Genomic DNA, 19536 nt, shown 5'->3' with positions numbered 1-19536 from the left:
GGACATGTTGTAAGGTTTGCTGAGATACATCATCTTATCATTTTTACGTTTATTCTTGATTTTCATGTTTTAATATAGCAACTGTTAATATTGATTATTAATATTTAAATAAACATGGAAACTGTAAAGTCACGGTCTATTTTTATTAATTTCTCGTTTTCTAACTGTAAATATTTCCTCTAATAATGGTTGGAAAATTTCCATGTTTCACGGTCTCAACTGTTATCTTTCCCTATATGTCCTCCACTGTCCAATATTTACAACCCGAATTCCGGAAAAGTTGGGATATTTTTTTTATTTGAATAAAATGAAAACTAAAGGAATTTCAAATCACATGAGCCAATATTTTATTCACAATAGTCCCAACTTTTTTGAGACCTGTAGCAGGCATTAAAGTTTAAATTGGATGATTTAGTGGATAAAAGTGTAAAATTTCTCAGTTTAAACATTTGCTATGTCATCTATGTTCTATGGTGAATAAAATATTGGCTCATGTGATTTGAAATTCCTTTAGTTTTCATTTTATTCAAATTTAAAAAACTTTTCCGGAATTCGGGTTGTAACAGTGTCTCTCCCATTGTGTCTGATGAATTCAGGGAAGCCAACCAACCCGGTCAGCGGTACTGCACGATGACGTCGCCCATGTTACAAACCTATAAAATGCACCCTTTTTTCTTTTAAAAGGTCACACTAATCTGGTTAACTATATCATTTTAGATTGAAGTAGAAACCTATTTATAAAATAATGTTAACTTGACTGGATGGTTCAATTTCACTTTATAAGGCCCAGTTTCACAGACACGGTTTATCTTAAGCCAGGACTATGCCTCAGTTGATTTAAAATATTGATGTTGCTTTAATAAAAATGCCTTAGAAGAATACATTACTGGTGTGCATACAAAACAATGACACTGCTATATTTTAAGATATTTCTGGGCAAGTTATATTCAGTTAAGACAGGTCACACGTTCATTTTAGTCTGGGACTAGCCTTAAGGCTTGACTGTGAAACCGGGCCTAAATGTTAGAACGTTATATTAGTATAATCTAAGTCTGTTCAGTTTTTTTACTAGCCTAAAAAACTGACAGCTTGGCAGAAGGGCGTGACACCAGTCAAAGGCAGAAGCTGAAGCTAAATGCATATGTTCTACAGAAGGCAGAAAGAGGTGTTGATCATTGTCAGGGTCAGCCAATCAGAAACCAGATTTCAAGACAAGTCAACAACTGGTCGAAGGAGAGTGATTGATCTGATTTTACAAGAATAAATCCTCCTTGAGAACAGCTTGACAGTGCAGGAGTGGCCATTCATTGTGATGTTCAAAATAGCAGAATAGAGTACAATACAAAAGAAAACAATAAACAACTCTGATAGGAAGTCATGCTTCGAAAGAGGAACTGTTGAGTTCAACAACACATAATAACCAATTGTGCTTAATATATTGATCAAATTAGTACGAAATATTGTGATCAGGCCAATCCTGTAGTCGCAGTTACATGCAATGACCTGCAGGGGCTGAAAAAACACAAAAGCCAGGCAGGACGGGATTGAAACAAATACATGCATTGGTCTAACTCACCCCCTTTGAGTTAGCGTCACGGAGGAAGAGAATGAGAAAGAACAAATTAAAAAGATGGAGTAAATAAGGGGGCAGTTTTGGAGGGACAGGGATGGGAGATTTCTCAGGATGTAAAGATTAAAAAAATTGTGTCTGTACTGAAGTCCTAGCACTTACGCTGAGTCGTTTCTGATGAGTTGACCATTGTGATGCGCTCCCGTGTTCTCGCTGACCGAGCGTTCCCTACGCGTCCTGCTTTGTGTGCGCAGCTTTGTGAAAACAAGTATGAGACAAAAAGAAAGTGAACGCGTGGCAGGTGTTCCTTCTTCCTAAATTAACAGTCAACTTCAAGCATACGTTTCCAAACCCCCCAACCAGTTACTAAATTTGGTCTAACCCACTTACATCCTCACTGGGCTGGCTGATGGAGCTCGACTGTTCCATTTCTAAGAAGTCGAGGGGACGTTCACTGAGTGTGAGAACCCGAGGTGGTGTCTTGAGGGACAGTGTCGACTCCAGTGGGGTGGACTGAATGAGATCCAGATCTCTGGGTCGGGTGAACTGGGAGTCATCATTGTCCCCTACAAAAGACATGAATGGCAAATCAGATACAGTGTGTTTCGCTTCTGACATTTTTGTTTGTTTAAAGGTGCAAGAGATACAGAAATTTGTATTAACTTATATGATGAAAAACTTTAACATTTACATTTAATCAACATGACTTACAAATTAGGTAAACAATGGAAGCAATTGGAACAACATAAGGTCAACGAAAAGCATAAGCGCAGTAAAACTGGTCTCATATAGCCTACCACATTATAGAACTCTAAGTTTTCTTTTTTAAGGATAATAAGAGTTGAAAAGAGATAGAAGTCAGAACTAATCGGTCAGGTGCTGACGGAAGAGATTTGTTTTCAGACGATTCTTAAAGATGGCTACAAAACCTGCTGATCTTGTAGCAGCTGACAGATAGTTCCACAAATGTGGAACAGATCCAGAGAAGGTGATTTTTCCCATTTTGGGATGGCACTACAAGATGTTGTTCATTTGCAGAGCTTAGGGATCTAGCGGGTACATACAGTAAGTCTGTATTAGCGAGTGAAGATATAGGGGTGCCGAAACAGTGGTTGTCTTGTTGGACAAAACATCCTTAACCGTACATTATTCTCCAGTATTACCTGAAATTACAATTCTCTCAGGAACATGCATCATTGTTGTATGGCGAGTATCCTGATCCAGAGGTTCCTGTTGCTCTGAGGCATATGGAGTCATTTTTAGCTGTTCAGGGATGCGCATTTTCTGACTGATGCCCTCTGTGTATTCCAGCTCATATTGGATCCGGTTTATCTCTGCCATCTCTGCCGTAGGGGAGGGGAACGCCGCTCCGCTCATCTACAGGAAAAGAAGATGAGTGTTTTCAGATGTGAAACCAGACAGACAGGTGGGTTTCACACCTCAGTTGATCTTACATTTTTCCCAATGCTTTTCATGGGGAGGTTTCTTTTACGATTTAATATGATAATAGCGCTAGTGGGAACTACATGTTTTAAAAGAATTGTTTTTGTTTTGTAAAGCAGAACCAGAATTGCACGTTGTCCAACATAATTCATGGAGCATTCTTTGTATAGGACCGAACGTTTGCTTGTCATATACCTTATGAATTTTATGTATGTAATCTAAACAAATAAAAACAATGCTTAGAGCCTGAAGCTACACAACACATAACATGGAAACCAGCTGTCAGTGCGATCTTGTGACATCATGAGATCAACTATAACAGGAAACAGAAACGGATTTCATTAAATCGGCATTATGTAGATTTTACATAGTCTTGTAGACATAACGTTACCGAGCAAATAAACGCTTTTACGAGTTGGATTTTTGTAAAGGATATTTATGCTTCGGACGTTTTTAGTTTCGTTTGAATTATTTATATTATCGTGCTGAATACAATGTAACATTGTTGACAACAATGGTGACAGATAACTTTCAATTGACTATTTTTTATGTATATCGGACAACCAGTTATAAAATAAATATTTAGTTTGAAGGTAGGTTCGTGCACGTGCAAATATTTGACAGTAAAAATCAAAGGTGAACATCGGGTCCTGAGCAATGACAGCTCATAAAGGGCCACACTATGATTTAAATCATTATACCATTAGAATGTATACCATACCTTTACCGAGATCTGTTTCACGGGCGGGATGCACTCGTTAACTCGGAAAGATTTATTAAAATTTAATTATTTTGTTGGCAATTAAACACAGAGAATCATCCCGCAGTACAGAGCCGAAGAGACGGACACAGACCGCACCACAACTACGTGAAGCTTTTGTTGACTGTTTACAAGCGAGTGATAAACGCTTTTCATATTAAAAGTCCCCGGCATTAAAATTCTAATTTTCTTGTGAAAATAAATGTTTATTTCTTAAAAGCAAGATTTTCTTTGTATATAATGTATTGAACATGTAGACAATTTAAATTAAATCCACGTTTAATTAATTATATACATTAATTATATTATTTTGTTTAATATATAAGTGTTAATAATGTATTATTATCGTATTATGATTTGTTTATTAAAGCTATTTATATAATTATTAAATTATTTACCATACATGCATGATCGAAATTGTCATCGTAAATGTCCATATACTTTTATTGTTGACAACTGATTGGTTACTATTTTTTATTGTAAAACTATTTGTATGATTGTAAAACAAACTGAAAACATCTGCAAATACACGTTAAGGGGGTTGCGTTTCCATTATTGTGGCCCCTATATTATTTTGTTTAATATATAAGTGTTGATATTTTGTTATCGTATCATTATTTGTTTACTAAAGCTGTTTATATAGTTATTTAATTATTTACCATACATGCATTATCGAAATTGTCATCGTAAATGTCCATCTACTTATATTGATGACAACTGATTGGTTACTATTTTTTAATTATAAAACTATTTTTATTGTTGTAAAACAAACTGAATACATCTGCTTAAACACGTTAAGGGGGTTGCGTTTCCATTATTGTGGCCCCTAGCGGTGTGTGTGTGTTCTGGAGAGAGCGCAGTACTGTCTGAAAGCTAAGTTGTGAACTCGAGGAGTCTGTGATGCTGCATCCTTTGAGCCTTCAAAAAGAAAACATTTAGTACTTTCACGACGACATAAAACTACAGCCTCAAACTCGTTCATAATAATGAAATTGTCGGATTTCTTAAAGCAGATTGTGGACCCCTGAACCTGCGGGACATCATCAAGGTCTCCGGCATCAGAAGAGCGCGTGGATGCTGGAACGATGTGCTCCGTGGCACTTCTCCTCTGGTGTCTCATCGTGGCTTTTAACGGCGCATCATCGGTGGAACTTCAATCGGACATGTGGGTTATTTTAACAAATCTGATACTGGCTTGATGTTTGAATGTCAGATTAATGTAATGTTAACTTTTTTATATAAAATGTATTTAAGTGCCACAAAAGTCATAAATATGATTTCAGAACGGAAGGTATATTGTAAAGGCCTATATAGGCCAGTTCACATGATATATGTTAGTATATAAATAAAAAGATAATTAAGAAATATAGGCTAACAGTTGTAAATAATTGTCATTAATTAAAAATAAAGAATACGATTAACTTTTGGCCTGTAATAAATAGGTAGCTGACTGTTTTTTAAAAGTAAAACTAAGTGTTTTAATATATAATTTAAGGCAGTGTTGTATTAAAGGTTTATGTGATCATTACTGTGATCTCATGTACTTCTGTGTGACATCATTTAAACATATAGTTCACCCGAAAATGACAATTTCTGTCATCATTTACTCACCTTCGAGTTGTTCCCCATCTGTATACATTTCTTTGTTCTGATGAACAACGAGAAAGATATTCAGAGGAATGCTTATAACAGACAGATTTTGCCCCCCAGTGACTCCCATAGTAGGAAATACTTTATATTTTTTGTTCTGTTGAACACTTTTGAAGAATGTAGCACAGCAAATGGTTCTGGGGCACTTTAATCCCTTTAAGCTTAACTTTTTACGGTCTTCTACCAATTGTGTATTTAAATAAATAAATAGTCCAAACTTACTTGATCTTGATACTTTCATTATGAACGCTTTACTGCTGCAATGATTTAATTGCACGCTGTGTGTCGCCAAAAATATGGAAAGATATATGACAAGGGCATCTAATAGCGTGACTGCAAGCCCGTGAGTTCACCCCTCGCTGAGTCTCTGAGACCCTCCAGGGTTGATCCAGTCTATGACTGTAGTTTCCTTATTAACTCAGGATGTGCTGTATTAAGCCCAGATGCTCATAGGAAACGACCTGAGCGAGAAGACGACCCTCAGGCAGTCCAGTGTCACCACACTTGGTCTATGTTATTCTCCTATGGATTTTCGTGCAACAATTGTATTTATGTATTATGTATTTATGAGTGGTAAAGTGTAATTGCTCCATTAGGTACACTAACCTTTTGAAAACCATGGAAGGCATTTGCCTGAAATAGATATTGGAAACATGTCAAAAAATTTATTTTTAGGTGGTCCTTACTAGAAAAAACCGACTCATAAATTGCTCAGGTTTGTGTGAAGGTATCTCTCTTTCTCTGAGTGGACGTGTATGTGGTTCAGGCTGTTCTTGGAACATTACACTTTACAAGAACAAGATTTTGTCAACATCAAAAATAGATCTAATTGAAATATTATGTGTTTCCTTAAAAGAAGTGTGTAACATCTTCACATCTTCAACAAGCTCCTTTTTATCTGTGTTTCCTGTAAGGAATGCAGGGGTCAAGTGCATTGTTTGGGACTGAAGTCGAAACCTCTGGAGTGTGACCTGTGACCTGTACATACATATTTTATGGCCTCAAATATGTGTGTGTCTGTGTGTGTGTTTAGTCTGTGTATGTATATTTAGTAAGGGATAATGTACAGGCAGTCGGTTGTTTTCTCAGACATAAGCCCCGTCAGTGTGATCAGGACCCAACGCCAAGCTTAGGGTCTTGTTTCACACTGAAGGGGCTTATTTCCCGATAACAGCCGGCTGCTTGTACATTATCCCGCTTATTACACGGCTACTTGCCATTCAAATGAGCCGTGTAATAATTGTCTATTTCACTTTCTCTCAGGCCCAATGTGTGTGAGGAGCAGGAGATGTCTATGCTGGGTGTGAAGCAGCCATGTGTCCAGGCATTCACACGTATGGTGAAAGTGTGGCGTCAGGGCTGTTCTCCTCAGCGCTGGTGCATGGGCTACGAGAGGAGGTAATACAGAAGCTCTTAAAACAACTACATTATCTCTTGTATAATTGACTCAACTAATATGTTATATTATGTTATAACACTTTAGCAAGTTACAGGGGCAATGGATTTTATTTGAGAGACGTGTCATTTAGTAGAGCCACGTTTGCTTTAGCTCTGCTTTTCTATTCAGCAGATGGTTTCCATTGACTTTAGTGCACTTAATGTTTGGCAGTACTCTCTGAAAAGTCAGGGGTTAATGACGACCTGTAAAGAAATTAGTGATTTGATACCAGGCATAATTCCGGTTTGATAACCAACCATTGTATCAATTGGTTCTATATGTGATCAGACATAAGTGAAATAAATATTGTTAAAAAATTATGCTTTTAATTTGAACCCTTTCAGCCAAATATTGACACTGTATGTACCACTTTACGGTACCTCTGTGGTTTAATGTGATTTATTTTAGGACATTGAGGATATTTTCATTTTAGGACATTTTTGTCTTAGTTAAAATAAGTCAGACCTATGAACCTGACTGTTTGCACTTAGCAGTTCTTGGAAAACACTTTCTTTGTGCTGTAATGAGCTTTCGACTTAAGAATATAATGAGAACCAAGTTTAAACAAACCTTAAGCGAGTAAGCTTTTGGACATCGCCCGTTCCCATCTTTAATCCACCTTTTAATTGTATTTTTGCCCCTCTTTCTCAGGACGGGGTATTATACAGTGGACAGACAGGTGTATAGTATGCAGATGCAGACTGTCTACAGGTGCTGCCCAGGATGGATGCAGAGAGGGGAAGAGAGAGGCTGTCTGCACAGTGAGTATCAAACACACCCTTGAAATAAGATTCATTTGTCTTTTTTATTCATACCATTTCTGTATGATATTGTAGGCTACTGAAGTTTCTATGTGTGTCATCTACAGGACTGTGTTCTTCTGGTACCTGCTTTAATGGAGGAAAATGCTCTGAGATGGGTGATCGTGTCTGTCAGTGTCCAGAGGGTTTCGAGGGTCCACGTTGCCAGTACGGTAAGCCACAAACACATCTTAAAGGGATACTTCACGCAAACATAAATACAGTATGTGTGATTGGAGTTTTGCTTCGTTGGTTGGATTATGAAAGTGTAAGAAAGCATGTGTTTGTTTTGATGCTTTTATGATTTTAAGTAAGTAGTGTCTGTGTTGAATAGGGGTTGATTTATTTAAGAGGTTAATTGTTGTCAAGCTTTGAAGCTTTGAAGGTTTTTCTTCCAACATCTTATTCTCTCTGTCGACCATCTGTGTGTATGTGTGTGAGTTTTCTCAGGCAAACGTCATTTTGTTTTGTTCGATTTTATATTGTTTCTCCCCTACTGGTTTGTTTTGACAGCAGACGTGTGGTTTTCACACCGTAAAGTGTTGGAGAAGGTTAAATAGGCGTGCACTGTATACACTCACTCTGTAAAAGGTCTAGCTTGCAATGCGTTGAGCTGATGGTTAAACAGTAAGGTGGTGAAATGTCTTTAGTTTTTTCATGTTGTTCTGGTAAAACTATTAAGGTTATTTCAACAAGACACTGTGTGTGTGTGTGTGTGTGTGTGTGTTTGAAAGAATGTTTTAGGATTCTGTAGATGCATTTTTGCCACTTTCCCAAATCGCTTGATTCAGCAAAATTGTATACACAAGGTTATACACTGTACCTTTAATTTTGACCCGATTTGGCAATTTGTGACATATTTAACTCCAACGAGAGAATATTTTTATAGTCAAACCCCCCAAATTTGGTCTGGACCTCTGGTAAGTCCAGGATGTCCTCTTTAAAATACTCAAAACAGTAAACACAAGTATTTTACAAAGGTTAAATAGTGTGATTATTTGACCAACATTATGACATCCTGCTAAACAACAGTGTCATCCTTATGTTTGTCCTTGACTCATGGGAAACAAGCTCTTCACTGTTCAATACTGCAACTTCAGGTTTATAATATGTGCTGAGCAGACAGTGTGTGTGTAGTGTCGGTGTGCTTCATACAGTTTACCCGAGTACATGCTTTCTGTTCTCATTCCTCTAAGCTGTAGTTAAGAGTTACAACCCCATGGAGGGTCATGACTCTTCATTCTTGCATGGAATATCTCAGTGTATAGAAAAGTTCAAGAGTTCCTTATCCCCGAACCGCTTTTTTAGACACCCTGTTAAATAGATTGTGACAGTGACAGAGCCACATAGCAAACGTCCACAAAGAACAGGGAGAGCCCACCAGCCTCGGGCGACCCAGGAAGCCCCACCTGGCGAAACCGTGCAGGTCCAATCCGGTCCCACACCGCGATCGACAACAGAGGAACAACCAGGGAAAATTGTAATGTATAATGTAACTTTATTCCTTTGTTGTCCGACATTGGCCACAAAACAAGACCAAATCCGACACACACAGCCATAGTTTCCCACACTTTCTCTGTGTGATTTAAGTCCTCAGTCAAATTGCAGGCTTTTTAAAAGAATGCTTATCCATCTCATTGAGTTAATGAAGTGATACCGACACACTCAGTGTGTTGGTTTGGTGTGGAAAACATTAAACTACAGTATACCACTTCTGCTGGAGGCTCTGCCAGACACGGGCTGTTGAAACGGAAATTTGCTGTGGGGTTGAAGGATTCTTGCACAGCAAAATACTGGCAGTAAAATCAGAGTCCTCAAGAGTATTTACTGTGAAGCTGGGAGCTGCGTTTTTACCAGATATAGGAGAGTGAGAGAGAGAGAGAGAGAGAGAGAGAGAGAGTAGGTGTGATCTTCTTGTTATTCAGATTAATTTGAGGAAGTAGCAAGTCTGAAAATGTTAGCACAAAAATAACATTTGAAATGTTATTCCATCATGAACTCAAGAAGATAAAGACTCTAACGTCTCCACTCAGCAGGTGATCTCAGATGAGAGATTGACAAACCGTATCCCGCTGTGGACAAACATGAACTTTCTGTGTGTGCTGGAATGTTCTGTTGCTTTTACCCAATACCCCGAGACAAAGCCATAAATATTCACTGCTATGATATATGAGTTGGCAGAACATTTATTGCTCAGAAGTTTCTCTTTTACAGCTCGGGAGACTTACTGAGTTCTTGGTCATCTTTCATTAAAATATAAACGGTGCTTGGACTAAAATTCCTTAACAACTAAAAATAGAATAAATTAAAAAACTTTTGAGATACAGATTTTTTTTTCTGTGGATTACAACTTATTTTGAGTTTTTAAACTGTGGTTATTATTTATATATTTTATTTTCTTTATTTTCCATTTGAGTCTTATTGAGTCCAAACTGAATGAACTTCTAGTTGGTTTCATGGTTTGATTATTTGTTATGGTTTGATTGTAGGTCATGTTTTTAGTAACTTTATTGTTCTCTGATAGGACACAGTTAGCTTAAGGTTTTGGATGTTTTGTGACCACTCTGTCTAAAGCATTAAGGAAGATCTCCCCCTGAAAGGACAGAGGATATTCCTGAGACGCATCTGCTGTTCCTCAAAGCATTCACAACCCTAAGAGATGACTGAAGACTTTACCATGTGTGAAGATAGAGTAGATATTAGATATGAAAATACCAGACCTTCCTTTGAGACCCATTAGTCCAGGACCTACAGTAAGCTATAAGACAATAAGTTCATATTTGAAACTTAAAGATTTCAGTGTGAAAATAATCTTCTTGCGTATAGGAAAAGTCATATGCTATTCGTCTGTGGAACACATCAAGCACGCTGTACTGTAGCCAAACTGAGATCTCAAGAAGGCAAACTTCGGTCAGTCGCTTTTCTTCACTTCTATCGACCAGTAATCCTTAACATGGTTGGCTTTATTTGAGAACATTTCTCAGTATTTAAATGGAAATGATGGTTGTATAAAGTAACCGCCAGTAAACAACCACTTAGAAATCTAGAGATCTCGCAGGTATCATTCTCTGTCAAATCTTTCATTCATTCATTCATTCTTCTCTTTCGCCTATTTCTATTCATTCACTATTCAGTCTGATATAAATAGTTTTAGTGCAAAAAATAAACCATTGCATTAGAATATTGCTAAGCACTTAAAAGATTAGAATTTAATGAGTGTTTTGATTGTAAATCAGCTATTTCTATCTTTCTGGCCTGTTTCTGCTCTCGGTTTCACTGTCAGTAGGAGGGAGAGAAAGATTGATGATTATATGTATGTGATTGCTAGACCAAGTTGTTTTATTTTTTCAGAAACCACAACTTGTTATGCTGAAAGACACGAGGCATATTCAAATGTTTTTGAGGACTTTATGAAGTTAACAACATGCTTTACATTGAACAGACCTACAACATTTCCTCTGCAACTTTTGGATGACATTTTTGTGATTACCTTGTTCTGTATTGGTATCTTTAGGGACACAGAGGTTCTTGTTTGGACACATCCATGTCTGCCCAAAACCCCATTATAATCAAGTTCTAGCATAATTTCAAAGTGACCCAGGAAAATATTTTAATTTACGAAACGAATAATGAATTGTATTGTCTTTCTTGTCTTCCTGTTTGGAAGAGCAGACTGAAGTCTATGGAATCTTGCCAAAAGCTCACTAATAGAATAACCAGAGATGGAGCATTTAGCTTTTCATTTAATCTGTAAATCTGTCTTCATTTTTCAACATGAATGATGCTGTAATCACTCACCCTGCATTATTATGGTATGTTTGCTGAAGATCAGGGCTGTGTCATAGAGTCAGAGGTTGTTTTGGAGACATGGCTCCAAAGGAGCTCATACTACAAAATGAGATAAACGTCTGTGTATGTATTTGTTTGTTTAAAGGAGGGCAGTTGTGTATGTGACATCATAAGAGTGAGATCAGTGATGCTGTGTTGCCTTAGAAACCAAGCTTGGGTGTGGCCTTGGTGTTTTTCTTTGGCGACCCATCCTTGGTTTCTGAGGCTTTACAGAAACACACATCAATACAAACGCACACACAATCTTTAGGGTTATTTATTTTATTTTTTTTACCAAAAATGATTACTAGTAACAGATCACTGGTTTCTTTAATATTTTGTTTATTAATAAAAGATTTAAATAAAATGTATTAATGATATTTAATTCTCTCTCTCTCTCTCTCTCTCTCTCTCTGCAGATAAAAATGAATGTGCATATAATAATGGAGGATGTGAAGGCTCATGCTGTAACACCATTGGGAGTTATTACTGCCGCTGTCCTGATGGCAGTAAACTAGGGCCTGATGGGAAGTCCTGTCAAGGTAAAGACAGTCACATTTGTTTAATTTAGCTTATCATCAGAGTGACTGTCTCTTAACCAAGGCTTGATAAAGAAGCCGAAAGTATAAACCATTTAGTGCTTTAAACGGTCATAATTTAGACTTGTGGATGGAAAAGTTTAGTAGTGGTTAAACGTGCTGAGATTTTTCTTTTAGATCTGTTCCAAGATCAGCTGTTAGTGTGGGAAATATGATATAAACTGTTGTCCCATGTCCCGCTGAACTAAAAGGGCACAGGTGAGGAAACAGGTGTCAGCAGCAAAAAATGGGCTTAAAATGTTCTTCACAGCGATGCCACAGAAGAACCATTTTCGGTTCCACATAGAACCATCTCTTTCCTACATTGTAATAATCTGAAAACACTTTTTCGCCACAAAGAACCTTTTGTGATACAGAAAGGTTCTTTGGATGTTGAAGGTTCTTTTTGGAACCATCTTGCAGGTATCATACACCAGCTCCCTAAATAAAAATAATAAAATGCCATGTAAAACATTTTCTGGCACCTTGATTTTATTGTTTTGTCTGGACACAGATCTCTTTCTTGTTCCTTAATCCCGAGAGCTTTTTAAATCCCATTTATATTTATGAGGGTACATCAAATAAAAACAAGGAAACAACAATGACATCATGTGTGTGAGTTAACAGATAAAGTATCAGATGATGTCATGTCCAGCACATGTCCAGGTCGAGTTTATCAACTGAAGTGGTATTTTATTGTTCATTGCCTGTTTTCCGACAAAGTTTAATTGGGGTTATGTAAGCATCCTCTGTTAAAAAGTTTCCTTTCTTTTTTCTCATCCCTTTCTTTCAAAAGTAGAACTTCATTAACTTTGCTACATGTCAACTTTATTTTGCTATTCTCTCTACTATTTTAACAAATAACAAATAAATGCATCATATTTCCCATTTAAGGCACATCATGGCTTATTTATTGCTTCATTTATTTTATGTGTCTTCATAAAAAGATATAGATGAGTGTGAGGAACTAAACGGAGGATGTCAGCAGATGTGTGTGAACACACTCGGTTCATACCATTGCGAGTGCAACGAGGGATTTCGCATACACGCAGACGCTCGCACATGCATAGGTAAGATTGCTATTACACAAGCTGGTAACCCAATGGTTGAAGGCTCAAATACTTCAGCTATAACCTACATGTGCTATTGTCACAGTGTGTAAAAAACACATTATTTTAACGGTTTACTAAATACTAGACATTAAACAACCCAGATGCATGTAGCTTTGTGATGCATTGTGTGAAGATCAACAGCAGGTTAAAGCAAACAGCTTTGAAACAGCTCGCTCAGCGCTGGCTCTGTTGCTCTCATCAGCCTAAAACAGCCTCTGTCCTGGTTTACTTGTGTCTGGATGTGTCATGAAACTGTGACAGGCCTGGCTATGTCATCAGAGTGAGACCGGAGCTCTGACCTCCCCCCTGAGAGATTCCCATAAATCTGCCAAACTCTGACAGGACATGGAAACCTCATCAAGCCCAAAAAAAGAACAAGACCTTTCCAAATCTCCCAATATATCCAAATTTGATTTCGATTCGGAGAAATAAAGAAACGTTTTTTTTACTTCCTTTCCAAAAGTAGAATCTGAGTTTGTCATTACGAGATATTTTCAGAGTGCCGTGTGACTACATCACTGCTTTTTAGAGTGGTGTGGCCTTGTGAACAGAAGTCCGAGTCCGAATCTCACCGGCGTCTGTACAAGATTTGTTTTCTTTCGATGAACACCAGTGTGTTGTGTGTGTGATGCTCTCCAGCGGTGAACTCGTGCTCTGTGAAGAACGGTGGGTGTGAGCACAGGTGTGTTGACTTGGGGAATGAGCAGTACAGGTGTGAATGTCGCCGTGACTACCAGCTCAAGAGAGACGGCAAACACTGCGAATGTGAGTTCACGCACAAGCACAATGTCTTTGGATTAATTTACTCTAGTCATTTTGTTATAGTTGTGTGAACGCTGTGTGTGATGTCTCAGTGAAGGACCCCTGTCAGGAAAGCAATGGTGGATGTTCTCAAATCTGCAGCAGTGTGAACAGACTGACTCAGTGCAGCTGTACACCAGGATACAGACTGGCGATCGACCGCAAAACTTGTGATGGTTAGTGCATATATACAGCTAAACACATGTAGAAATATTACTGTTGTGTTGCTTAAAAGTAAATATGTGAATTAGTTTTCTTTCCAGTACTTGAGTCTGAAGCATACAGGGCATCTTTTCTGTTATTTGCATTTTTCTCTAGTTTTCATTTGCTGCATTAAATGCAAATAAAAACATTTTTATTTTCAAATTTTGAAGAAATTTAGTTTGTTGTTGACAGAATGAAACAAAAATATATAGTTCGTTGTAGACAGAATGAAACAAAAATGATAATTTTATCTAAACATACTGTTCCTAAAAATAGTCAATTCAGAAAAGAACATTTAAAAATGGTCTCTTTATTTTTTTCCACGGCTGTATGTTTACATATGCAGTGAAACCAACCCTTTGACCCATATGTTTTATCCAGAGTGGAGGAGGAAGTCAAATTTAAATGATATCATCATATACGTATTTCCCCTTATGTCCCCTGCATATGACACTTTCTTATGTGTCGAGATATTTAAAGAAATGTCTCAGTGGTTATGTAAATGGTGTGTTGTGTTTTTTGTAAATAGTGAAAGCATTTTCATTTTCTGATGATGTCCTTGCAGTCACACTATAGTAATAGTGAGTTTAATACTGGTGTTTTCTAATATTGTCGTTGTCCGATTTCGTGCTCTCTCAGACTTAGACGAGTGTGTATCCGGTCAGGCTAAATGTGCTCACGGCTGTGTTAACATGCCGGGGTTGTTCAGATGTGTGTGTAATCCCGGATTCGAGCTGGGTGCTGACGGGAAGCAGTGCTACCGTAAGTGCCAACACGCAAGAGGAACATTTGACAATGTAAACATAAATACAATTAGCTAATTACGTAATTAAAACTTTATCTGAAATTTTATAAAAGTAAAAAAGTTGCTTTATTTCTTTTGAATGTTGTCTCCTGCAGGTATAGAGATGGAGATTGTAAACGGCTGTGAGAAAAATAACGGGGGGTGCTCGCATCACTGTGAACACACCCCCAGCGGACCCCTGTGCTCCTGTAACCAGGGTTACCAGCTTGCTGAGGACCTCCAAACATGCATAGGTATGAAGACCAACCTGATGAACTAAACCGATTTAAAAAATATTGTTTTCTAGTAAAGAGGAGTCGCTTGTGTGCGTGTCGTCCACAGACACTGATGAGTGTGCCAGCGGGGACGCATGCTGTAGTCAGCACTGTACGAATTACCCAGCAGGCTATGAGTGCAGCTGTGAACCTGGATACACACTCAGTCCCAACGGCTGCACATGTGATGGTGTGTGTGTTTGCCTTATGGTCATTATCTGTTTGATATTCTCCGAAGCATAGTGTCCAATTTTAGACGTTTCATCCATGTATTCTTGTATGCAGTGAAACCTTAAAGTTGTGAACTGTTGTACTCATTCTGTCTAGACATCGACGAGTGTGTGTCCGAAACGTCGGGATGTTCCCAGTACTGTGTGAACTCTCTGGGCTCTTTTAAGTGTTTCTGTCAGGTGGGCTTCAGACTGGACTATGACCAGAGATCCTGCTTACGTGAGTACAAGAAGCAGACCACAACCTTTTATGACTGATCTGATCGGGAAAGATTGTTAATATTTAAAAGGTAATCTAAAACAAGAACAATGAAGTAAAACTAAATAATCTAAAACAAAACACAGTATGAAGAGTTCAGATGCATATTGCTGTTTGAAATGTTCTTCTAATGTTAGTGTTTTTATCAGGTTCATATGTTTAGGTTCGGTGATTTCACTTTATTTGAATTGAATACGTCCTCTTTGCATTGAAGTGAAATAGCTTTCAATATAAACATAGGAGAGAAATTCAGAAGGCACATAGAGGCACATAGAGGCATTTTGCATCTCAAATTTTCCTACACACAACATATATAAAAATGTTGCATGTCAGGTCATTTTGACTCTTTGACATTTTGACCTAAACGTGTTGTTTTGGGACTTGTGAAATGTCATACCTCTCTATTTCTTTCCGTCTGTTTCATCTCTAAGACCTTGAGTGCTTGTCTTTGTATGTCTGCAGCTCTCTATAGGAGTGACCTGGACGAGGAAGATGAAGATGTGGTGGGTGATGAAGATTCAGAGCAGGATGTGCATCGTTTGCCAGACCTGTTGTTCCGTCGTCCCCCTCAGCTACTTCATTACACCGCTGCTTTAAGAAGACCTTATGATGATGACACACACGACTTCCACTCGACACACACACAGAGCCGAGAACAGAGGGAGGAACTGAACGCTATTAGCAAGACTAGTGAGAGAAACTCTCATGCCTACAAACCAAGTCACCTGTGAATTTGACCAGGGCTTGTCTCCTTCATGAGCAATTTATCATTTCCGTGTGTGTTTCAGTGTGTGAGGAAGGCTCGTTCGGTGAAGACTGCAGTTTGACCTGTGAGGACTGCGAGAATAGAGGCGTGTGCTCGGTGGAGAAAGATCACTGCATGTGTCCGGCCGGCTGGACTGGGATCATCTGCAATGAAAGTGAGTGTTCTATCACTGACTTCTGACCGGCATTGATGTCTATCAACAGATACAGCAAATTCATTGTTAAGGTTTTTTAACACAAAAGGGCTTGCACACTTGAAATCGCTAACACCGGGTTATTCTTGACCCCAGGTAAACAGAATCCTAGGTCAAACTGACTGAATTAAAATTGTGCGTGGTCGCTTTGAATAACCAAGTACCTTGTTGTTCCCAATCCGGGAAAAGATGACGCCTCGCTAATCCTTTTTGCCTGTTTTAAGACGTTACTTACTCAAATAAGAAAAATTACAAGTGTGAAACGTTCGTTTACCCGGGGTTAAAAGCAGGTTAAGAAGATAACCCAGGGTTAAGAGCAGTGTGAAAAGGCCTTAAGTGGAACAAAAAGTCCCAAAAGTGGTGCATAAACATGTGTGACATATTTTAAACAGAACTTTTCATCACTGAAAATCGTATCTTAATAATATTTTTGTTCATTTAGACGTTACCACAGCAAGCACATTTTTGTATCATGTTAAGTAGTGAATCTGTGCAAGAATTCACTGCCTAATGAGATACAGATGGCTCCTTTTCTCTGTTCCTCTGTTTTTTCCTTCTTTCATCTACCTGATGTACAGCTTTCTAATACAGTCCTCTGCTGCCATTAAGCCTACTTACAAAAATCCCATCATGCCCCTTGGTCTACTACAGACTTGTACCTTGTACAAAGTTTATTTGTGACACATCCATGCACTCTCTCTATCTCTCTCTCTCTCTCTCTCTCTCTCTCTCTCTCTCCCTCTCTCTCAGCTTGTGCTGAGGGGACATACGGTGTTGGATGCAACAGTCTGTGTGCATGTAAGAACGGAGGCCACTGTGACCCAGTGACAGGGAAGTGCGTGTGTCCTCCAGGGGTCCAAGGTCTACATTGTGAAAACGGTATGCATTTTCTTTCTTTTTTTGTCAATGTTTAGTATTTTCCAGAACATCTTAATCCATTTAGATCTTTATGATCAATCACTTTGGTTTGTACATCTCTTTGCCAGAAAGCGTCTGCTAAATGAATCAATATAGGCCTAGATGTAAATTCAAGTCGCAGTTCCCTTGCAGCCTCTCCTCATCACGTCATCCATCATCATCTTTTCCTTTTCATTTCCCTTCCTCTTGGATTCAAGTTTTTCTTAGATAACTGTATCTTGAAAACAACAATGTAATGTATGTGGTTTGTGAAACTGTAGCTGAACACGTTGAACTCCTATCAAGTGTTTTGTGTGATGTCTCCAGGTTGTCCTCAGGGTTTTTATGGGAAGTTCTGCCGGAGGAGGTGTAGCTGTCCCAATAATGGACACTGTCACCGTCTGTATGGGGGATGTCTTTGTGCCCCTGGCCTTTATGGCAAATTCTGCCATCTAAGTAAGTGTACACAAACCCATTCCACTTTGAACTAGCATTCTAGCATTCGATACAAAAACAGTGTTTACAACTTCTCAAGCTGCCTACATGGACAAAGTGTCTGTGGTAAGCAAAAATACAATAGAGTCAGCTCAATATGCAATGAGAAACATTCAGAACTGTATGTTAGCTTAGCATTTGTTAGCACACTAATATGTGGTGAGAATGTGTGTCTCTACATTTCTCTGCATTAGCCTGTCCAAAGTGGACCTACGGTCCAGGTTGCTCGGAGGAATGCGAATGCCATCAGGAAAACTCGTTCTCTTGCGATCCTCAAAAAGGCACATGTACTTGTAAACCCGGTTACCACGGCGACCGGTGCCAGACAGGTACGCCATCATCTTCAGTCATCTACAGTCTGTTGTCAGACAGGTCAATCTAATGCCTTCTTTGCAGAATGTGAGGAGGGTGTTTACGGTGATGGTTGTGAACGATGTAACTGCTCTTTCGGTGAGTCATGTGACCCTAAAACTGGAGAGTGTCAGAAGAGATGCCCTCCTGGAAACCATGGAGAGAAATGCCTGATGGGTAGGAAATGCCAGTTTCGTGCAGCTTTTTAAAATCCGACACACACAGACAAACATTGCTTTGCATTGCCCTCTCGTGGTTGCCGTATGTCAGTACAGGCTCAATTTTTCTAACGTGTACAGGATGAACTCTAGCAAATCTTTCACTCTTTACAATAAGAAGTAGATGTACTTAAATACTGACAGATGAAATCAAACTGACAGCTGTGAATGGCAGTCCTTCACTACCAAGAATGTTGTCAATTCTTTTCATTTCACCTTTCTATTACAGACAGAAAGTCACGGCATACATGTTTTATGCAGCTAGAATTACAATGAACTCTGTTCTATTATGAAGATGATATATTAGCACACATTACATGTGTGTGTGTGTGTGTGTGTGTTTATAAATGCGTTTCCCTTCTGTTCGCTAAGAAAAACTTTGGAAACACGCAGGGCCTTCGACATGTTTTAATAACATTTCCAAAGTGTCTGTTTTAGTTTCAAGTCTTAATGCTTTAAACAGATCCTAGTTTATTCTCAATGTTAAAACCGGCTCTTTTATCCAACCCTCAGAGGGAATTCTGGGTAATTGAACGGAGGTTTAGGGAGATTAGACTACAGAAGTTTTGTTTCCTTTGGGGGGAAAAAGAATTCAGACGGTGCAAACCACAACATTGTTTCAGTGACCTTCTCTATTACCTGGTTTTCACTGAGTAAATATCTGAAGTCTCTTTCTGTCTTTTCCTCTCACTCACATTCACCCGTTCACAGAGTGTGAAGCCGGTTGGTACGGTATGAGCTGTGAGGAGACATGCGACTGTGGAGGAAAGTCGTGCGACCACCGGACGGGAGCGTGCTGGTGCCCTGCGGGAAGAACAGGTCCAGCTTGTGAGACAGGTGTGATTTAAGGTGGAGAGAGATTTCCTTAAAGGCGTTGGGAAAGC

At 38.7% G+C, this 19536-nt stretch overlaps 2 protein-coding genes across 2 annotated transcripts in view; one reads left to right on the top strand and one right to left on the bottom strand.

Moving 5' to 3' along the window:
- mffa (mitochondrial fission factor a) overlaps positions 1-3899 on the bottom strand; it is a 7063-nt gene extending 3164 nt beyond the window's left edge. Inside the window, exons 1-4 of the mRNA XM_079481767.1 lie at positions 3735-3899; positions 2734-2947; positions 1961-2136; positions 1733-1824 (exon numbers count right to left, since the gene is read on the bottom strand). Of these exons, the coding sequence (XP_079337893.1) occupies positions 1733-1824; positions 1961-2136; positions 2734-2947 (482 nt within the window). The 5' untranslated portion in view covers positions 3735-3899. The remainder of the gene's footprint in view (positions 1-1732; positions 1825-1960; positions 2137-2733; positions 2948-3734) is intronic.
- Positions 3900-4858: 959 nt separating this feature from the next.
- Positions 4859-19536, top strand: part of egfem1 (EGF-like and EMI domain containing 1) — a gene marked incomplete at both ends in the record, with an annotated part of 29540 nt that continues 14862 nt past the window's right edge. The window contains 19 exons of the mRNA XM_079480671.1: positions 4859-4938; positions 6687-6821; positions 7513-7622; positions 7730-7834; positions 11909-12031; positions 13015-13137; positions 13819-13944; positions 14034-14156; positions 14824-14946; positions 15085-15222; positions 15311-15433; positions 15571-15693; positions 16195-16422; positions 16521-16652; positions 17442-17570; positions 17916-18044; positions 18278-18412; positions 18480-18611; positions 19364-19489. Of these exons, the coding sequence (XP_079336797.1) occupies positions 4859-4938; positions 6687-6821; positions 7513-7622; positions 7730-7834; positions 11909-12031; positions 13015-13137; positions 13819-13944; positions 14034-14156; positions 14824-14946; positions 15085-15222; positions 15311-15433; positions 15571-15693; positions 16195-16422; positions 16521-16652; positions 17442-17570; positions 17916-18044; positions 18278-18412; positions 18480-18611; positions 19364-19489 (2443 nt within the window). The remainder of the gene's footprint in view (positions 4939-6686; positions 6822-7512; positions 7623-7729; positions 7835-11908; positions 12032-13014; positions 13138-13818; positions 13945-14033; positions 14157-14823; positions 14947-15084; positions 15223-15310; positions 15434-15570; positions 15694-16194; positions 16423-16520; positions 16653-17441; positions 17571-17915; positions 18045-18277; positions 18413-18479; positions 18612-19363; positions 19490-19536) is intronic.

The sequence above is a fragment of the Barbatula barbatula genome (assembly GCF_947034865.1).
Source record: "Barbatula barbatula genome assembly, chromosome: 19".
Classification (NCBI taxonomy): Eukaryota; Metazoa; Chordata; class Actinopteri; order Cypriniformes; family Nemacheilidae; genus Barbatula; species Barbatula barbatula.
The sequence above is the reverse complement of the archived record's forward strand: the minus strand, read 5'-3'. Positions and strand labels throughout refer to the sequence as shown.